The sequence below is a fragment of the Medicago sativa genome, chromosome 5 (genome assembly GCF_051527215.1).
Source record: "Medicago sativa cultivar Bolivia chromosome 5, Bolivia_mono, whole genome shotgun sequence".
Lineage (NCBI taxonomy): Eukaryota > Viridiplantae > Streptophyta > Magnoliopsida > Fabales > Fabaceae > Medicago > Medicago sativa.
The window spans coordinates 11,397,968-11,405,848 of NC_140753.1; the positions used below are offsets into that span (position 1 = coordinate 11,397,968).

At 32.7% G+C, this 7,881-nt stretch overlaps 1 protein-coding gene across 1 annotated transcript; it reads left to right on the plus strand.

Moving 5' to 3' along the window:
* Positions 1-3,971: 3,971 nt before the first annotated feature.
* LOC146920008 (uncharacterized) lies at positions 3,972-4,585 on the plus strand. The gene is made up of 2 exons (XM_085710695.1): positions 3,972-4,156; positions 4,232-4,585. Exons 1-2 carry the CDS (start codon positions 3,977-3,979, stop codon positions 4,496-4,498), a joined length of 447 nt encoding a protein of 148 aa, XP_085566821.1. The 5' UTR covers positions 3,972-3,976; the 3' UTR covers positions 4,499-4,585.
* The last annotated feature ends 3,296 nt before the right edge of the window (positions 4,586-7,881 follow it).

Sequence of the window (7,881 nt, forward strand, 5' to 3'; positions counted from 1 at the left end):
GAAATGTGATTCATGAAGGAGAGTTTAGTGATCCTTTGAGATATTACAACTAACTGACTCATGCATTTATTTAGCTATGCGATTTCATTAAACTCAAACTAGTACTAGCATTGGACAAGGCTAATATGTGGTGCAGAATGGTCTTATTTTTCTAGAACTATGGTACATTTTTCAGAACTATTAAATGTAATTTTCTCTTCCAGTTTCTTCATTGAGGGGTGATTTTGGGTCAATTTTTGAGCTGAAATCACCCATCTTCATCTTTTTCTCTCTATTTCAATCTAAATAAGTGATTTTCACATAGATCTAGGTTTTTCTTTGTGATTTCATCATCTAAGTGTGGTGGTTTGTTGTTTGTCGTCTTGTGCGGCGCTGTTTGATTTCCCGTCTTCTTGCGGTGTTCATTTGATTCATCTTGAAAGATCGATTATTCAGTCAAAGATTTGGGCATCAACGTTGCAGATCCGGAGGCCATGGGTATTCCGGTCAGTTTAGTTTTATCATATATTTTTGTAGGCATTATGTCGTTATATGCTATTAACTTGGATGTTGTGAGTTTGTCCGCAGATTCATCCTTTTCGTTCTTAGCGGTGTTGAATGATGTAATCTCTCGATTTGAATGAATGAATATCATTTTGTTTGTGTCAAAAAAAAATTAAATGTAATTTTTTTTTAGGGTGGAACTATTAAATGTATTCCTTCCTTCATATTTATAAATAATTTTTGTTTATTTCGATTTAATAATAACTGATTGTATTTGAATTTTAATACAGTCTAGATATATTAATTAATTAATGAATTTGAAAAAGCAAATGTTGGTTATAAATGTGACTAGAAGGAATATGTATCGTTGGACCTTTGGATTGATGAAGGTAAGTTTGTCGTTTGTGCAATTAGGGTGTCCAATTTGAATTTTGGTGAAATCTGCACCTTTATTAAAGTTTTGCTAACGAGTGTCTTATGAACATGGTTAAGAAATCCATTAATAGAAATTTTCTTTTAAAAATATAAATTTATACTCCCTCCGTCTCACAATAATTGTCTCTTTACCATTTTTTCTTTTTCTCAAAATAATTGTCACTTTAGAATACCAATGCAGCATTTATTATTTTTTTCATTATTATACCCTTATTTATTGAATCTCATCCAACTTAACTATTCAACTAACTACAATTAATAAGGGTGTTTTAGTGAATGATACTAATTTTACCATCAAAATCAACACAACTAATCATTTTCTTAATACGACTATTATTTAGAGACGGAGGGAGTACTTTTGTTTTAACAATGATTACACTATTTTTTTATATAAATTTATTTATTTTAGTACTTTAATCAATGCCTCAAAGATACTCATTAGCATTCTTTTTCTTGTGTGTGCTTTTATTGCCTCCATCCCCAAAATTCTCATTTTGCATCGTTTCGGATATGGAAACCAATACTATTTAGATATTGAAATCGTTCAAAATATATGTCAGAACAGTTGAACTATACTCTCATCTCTACTTTTACTCTCTCTCTGCATTGACAAAAATTAATTTTAAGTGAATTGATTTTGTAAAATTGATTCTAACTAAAAATGAGATGAAGGTAAAATGATTTATATTAAATACATCTATGAAAAAGTGAATTGAACAAATTGAATGTTTAAATCGATTCTAGAATAAATACCTTCAATCGATGAAGACAAAATCAATTCTACTTGCAATCAAACATATAAGAATGAATCTTACATTTAGGGTATCAATTTTAATCACTCTTCTAGAAGTGAAATCAAACATACAATAAGTTTTACATGCTAAACAAAATTGAAATATGCTTCCTTAAAAAAAAATTAAATAAGTTTTACATGCTCATCGACCATACTAAATGAGAAAGTGTTATAACAATACAACTTGATTGCTTTCACCAAAATTGGTTTTTCTCCTTCAAAAAAAAAAAAAAAACAAAATTGGTTTTTCTTTTTTTAACAAGTCACACAAACATGGGGCCTTTTTCATCTGACATTAATACCTAGCATTATGTAAATATATTGAGGTTTCAAAGCATATTTGGTTGCCTACACTGTGGTCGGGCATGGTGTGTTCTTTCATGATTGAATGTATTTAGCCATAAATTAATACTTCTTATTCATTCGAATCAACTTGAGAAAGAATGTAAATGTTAGTCAAGAGTGGTTTCTTCTCATGAAGTAGAGCACAGTGTTTTAAAACCCGGACCGACCCGGCCGGTCGAACCGGGAACCGGAGGGGTGGACGGGTTGGTCAGCTAATCATACCGGATATGTAAGCAACCCAGGAAACCCGGTGTGACCCGTGTGGGTCAGGTGGGCGAACTGGTGAAGCATTATGACCCACCTGCAAACCGGTCCGGATTCTAAATGATTATTTTATAAAAAAATTATCAATGTGGCTCGTGGGAGTTGAAACTGGTGAAGCATTATGACCCACCTGCAAACCGGTCCGGATTCTAAATGATTATTTTATAAAAAAATTATCAAACTGTGGCTCGTGGGAGTTGAACCAGGTACATGCAACACAATATTGTTAACACTTACCACTTGGCTATGTGAACTTGCTTGTTAAATTTTCATCTGAACTAAATATATTTAACTGAAACTTTTATTTCTTACGAGTATATATATGTATACATGAACTATATATATTTAACTGAAACGTTTATTTTACACGAGTATATATATATATATATATATATATATATATATATATATATATATATATGTATATATATATATGTTTATTAATATATGATATGAATATCACTCATGTTTGTTAAAAAATAAATAAATCTCTCATGTTCCTAAAAAAATAATACCTCACATATTTATTTGTTAATTATAAAATATATTTTTCATTGACTAATACCTCAAATTCGTCCTTGAATTTTGACAAATCGGCCAAATTCGTCCCTGAATTATTCGAAATAGCTATTTAGTCCCTGAATTTACAAAATGTCAATCAAATTGGTCCCTCCGTTAAGTTGGTCTGTTAACGGAGGTGACGTGTAACGTTAACCTCTTACAAGGCTTACCACGTCAGATGCCACGCAAGCAGGGACCAAATTGATGGATTTTCAGAAAATTTCCAAGGACTAAATTGATGGATTTTCAGAAAATTCCCAAGGACCAAATTGATGGATTTTCAGAAAATTGGCAACGGCTCTTTCTCCTTGTACACAGTAACGGCTTCTTCTCCACTTCAAAATTAACGGCTCTTTCTTCCCCAAATATATAAATATGGAACCCTAATGTTATTATTTGTCACCTATAGTTCAAAATCCCCCAAAATTCTTCCATGAATTGAGTAGGTGTTCTTCCCCAATTCAAAAAGGGTTAATTATGTTTTTGGTCCCTACAAAATTGCGACCTTGTAAGTTTAGTCCTTACTTAATTTTAATAGCATTTTTAATCCCTACAAAAAATTTCTGCACTCAATATTAGTCCTTACTCAATCCAAATTTGTTTAATTTATGCTTAAACTCTTAAGTTTTTCAACAATTTTTTACAGGCGTGTTAAGAACGTTATTAAAAGGTCCTCCGAAAAAAATATCGCAAAAATTTGATTTCTACGTCCATATTTTTGTTACTTATATCTTAAACTTTTGTCGTTTTAAAAAATTCATATTTAATTTATTTCATGTTAAAAAATTATAGATTTTAGTAAATGAACCTTTCATAGTGTTCTAAATTTGTATAAAAAGAATCGTTAAAAAATTTAAGAGTTTAAGGATAATTAACCAAAATTTATTTTAGCAGGGACTAAAATTATAAGTAAATTTTTTTTTGTAGGGATTAAAAATGCTATTAAAATTAAGTAAGGACTAAACTTACAAGGTCGCAATTTTGTAGGGACCAAAAACATAATTAACCCATTCAAAAAACATAAAACCCAAATTTTGTTGATTCAATTCGAAATTAAAAAAATCATTGGTCATTGTTGAAGAGAGGTGTTCAGATATGATGGGTGGTGGGCGTATGGGCAAAAACAACTACAACAGCTGGTCTTCATCTTCAAGCTCTATGTACAATGATGATGTGAGAGAGCTTCATTGTTGGTGTCCTAGAATTTGTGTTGTAAGAAAAGCAAACACTGTCCAAAACCCAGAAAGGCCTTTCTATGCCTGCCCTCTGCCTAAGGTTTGTTTAACAATGGTTATGTGATGTGCGAATGGTTTGTTTAAATAGTACTGATTTTGTTTTTTGATTGTATAGGATGATGATGAAAATTGTAAATTTTTTGTGTGGGTTGATGAAGCTGAAGAACTAGGCTATTTTAAAAACAATGGTGCTGGTCATGGAAGAAATGCAAGGTTGATAGAGAAGCCAAATGATAGGGGCAGAGAAGAGGTTTGGATGGCAAGGTTGATGGATAAAGTTGATTGTGTAGGAAGTGAGCTTAGGATGATTAAGATATTGATAGGAGTATTATGTTTGATTGAGTTGTTTAGAATGATATTGTATTGTGCCAAGTCCATGTAATGTTGCAAAGCTGTAATGAAAAGAGGTTGTCAATGAATGAATCAAACCCTTCTGTCAAAAAATTTCAATCAAAATGGTCCTTGAATTATATGCATATCCATCATATCGATCCTCAAATTAGTAAAAATACCATCAAATAGGTCCTTGAATTTTTACAACAGATATCACTGTGATCTTTGGTGTATACTTTTGCTAAATAAAGTAAAAAGTAAAAGACAGACACTTTGATTATAAAAAAGCATACATTTGCATACCATCATAAGTCATATATTTGATGTTCATAAGTCATTACATAGCCAAAAAATGCAAATTACATATCCATCAAGTCATCAAATCATTTGATGTTCTTAAGTGATTACATATCCAAAAAAACCATAAACTAAACAAGTCCAAAAAGCAATAATTAAACCAGTCTAAAAGCATAATTTAAACAAGCATCAATGCTTTGGAAATCCTGGAGCATGTATTGGGATTGAGTAGAAGCAGATGGCCCGTAAGTTGGATTTGGAACTCTAATAATTCCAGGAGCAGTTGGATTCTTGATAAGTGCCAAGAAGTGTTATTTTCATGTTATATTTCATACACTTTTTGTTACTTGTTTTACAAGTTATCGAAGGAAAAGCCGAGAAATAAGTGTTAAATGCCTTATTACGCTTTATATATCTTACTCTATCCTTTTGTGCAGAAATTAGCCTCAAGACACTGATTAAAGACCAAAACCATGGAAAAACACTATTTGGGCAGAAGCTGATCCAGGAGAGAAGCAGCTCGCACTCAAACTCGCAACTGCGAGTAGCAGATGCGAGCAACTCGCAACTGCGAGCTCCCTTACTCGCAACTGCGAGTTAGGGCGGTTTGACCTCCTCAATAATGACGTGGCAGCTTTGCATTGGTCCAGAGAAGCAACTCGCATCTGCGAGTGATGTAGCTCGCATCTGCGAGTTCAGGCAGGGCAGAGTCTATAAAACACCCACTTGCTATTCCTTGAAGATATGATGTTATGTTGGGATTTTCTTAGATATTTTTAGGATCCTTTTCTCTTAGTTTTTTCTAAGCTTTCATAGATAATATCATAGAGAGAAATAGGGCAAGAGCATATAGAGTGAGAGTGATTTTGGAAGTTGGATTTTATTCCTTTGTTGAGACATCACTAGGAGAATGAATCCTTCCTTTTCAAGCCATCCTTGCAAGGCTTCCATGATGATGTGTAGCTAAATACTCTTTGTTGGGATGAGAGGTACTTGATCTTGCTAAACATGTAATCTTTTGATTTTGCAAAATATGATTCTAGCAATTTATATTCAATATTGTTGTTATTCTTGTGTTAATGCTTTCAATGAGATTCAAGATGATTTGGACACAAACTCTTGAATCTAGAGCTAGAATAGCAATATATCTTAGGTTAACTTCTTTGACAACTTTGTTAATCTTGTGATAATCACCATAATCAAGAGTTTAATGCTTTCGGATGCTTAATCAGGCTGGACACGGTCGATTAAGTTATCCGATCGACTTTGTTATCGTTTAAGGGATTTGGACACGAATGTTTAAACGATACCTTAGAAATAATTATATCACTTTGGACTCGAAGGGTAGTTTAGAATTGATTGTGATAATGTTGTTTATAAAGCTAGAATTCGTATGGATCATTCGGTTACGTGTGACGCTTGGTTAAGGAACGCTACTCCTAACAAGTTTCAATCCTTATTTATCTCAACTTTTACTTATTGCAATTAGTTTAGCTAGTTACATTTCAATTCAAACAAACAAGTACTCTTAATACTTTGAATGATAATTGATGTTAAACTGTCATTGATAACGCACTATTCCCTGTGGAGACGATACACAAATACTTATCTTGTTTGATGCTAAGAACGACTTTCATCAATTCTGTGGAGCAGGACCCCTCAGTGGTGTTTGTTTATGCAAGTCATTTGAAATCACTGGTCCTCGCATGTCATATCTCCTTGTACTCATTCCCTACAAATAAAATCAATCATATAAGCCCTTAAATTATAGAAAAATCCATCAAATTAGTCCTTAAATTATGACAATAAGTCTCAAATCGATCTTTATCATAGAGGGGTATAATTGGAAACACAGGAAAAATTACACTGAAAAGTTAAATCTCGAATTTTTACCATTTCCATCAATTTAGTCCTTGTACACGTGGCTGTCTTGTTGACACATGTACAGGACAACACAGCATGCAAGAGGACATGTCATCACCACTAACGGAGCAATTTGACGGAGGGACCAATTTGATGGACGTTTGTAAAATTCAGGGACTAAATAGCTATTTCGAATAATTCATGGACGAATTTGGCCGATTTGTCAAAATTCAAGGACGAAATTGAGGTGTTAGTCATTTTTCATTTAGTTTTTCTTGTTAATGTGAATATGATTTTGATATATATTATATTCGGTAATTATTTAAATGTGTGAATTTTTATTAATTTTTTCATAGAAGAAGTTTTATTAACTTTTATATTATGAAATTTATGTCATGACTTTTTTTTATAAAGACTGGGTCAATAGTCATGCGGTCTGACCAGTGACTCATTGGTCCGACCACTGATCCAGTGGCCCAATGCCTTGACCGGATCGACTATCGGTCCGGGTTTTAAAACATTGGTAGAGCATGTTGTTCTATGTATAGACAACTTCACTGTGCAAAGAGGATAATAAAAATCTTTTTTTTTTTGTTTTTTTTTTTTTGTGATGCTAAACTAAAAACATTGGTAGAGCATGTTGTTCTATTGTTTTCTTTTATGTGGATTTTAAATCAGGAAACTGTTGTTTTGTTAAGTATAATTGAATGATATGCTTCATGTAACGCCCTATTTCTATTAAAGCGATAAATCACGCGAATATAACAAATATTCAAGAAATAGACGCTACGTCTAACACAAAATCCAAAATCCAAACATACATGTATGTATGTGTGTGTGTCTATATATATATATATATATATATATATATATATATATATAAAATATCTCAACAGTCGCAGCGGATACCAATCAAATAACTCCAACATATACATGCCATGGTCAAATACAACCTCAACTAAAAAATCCTCCAAGTGGACAACATCAACCAAATAAAACAGAAATCAACAAGACATAAAAGACTCTACGACCTAATCAGAGCCTAAAACTAAGATTTCAGACGATAACGGAGAAAGCTCCCGCTATCAAGCACTCACCACAAAGCAACTACTCCTGCACAGCGTCTACCCATCCATACAGACAGGTAGGCGGCAAAAACCACTCGGGCTAAGCTTTACATTAATCATAATCAACATATGAAAACATAAGCATTCAAGGATTCACACATATCACATAGCCATCCCTCCTAGAATACTAGCATCACATGATTAT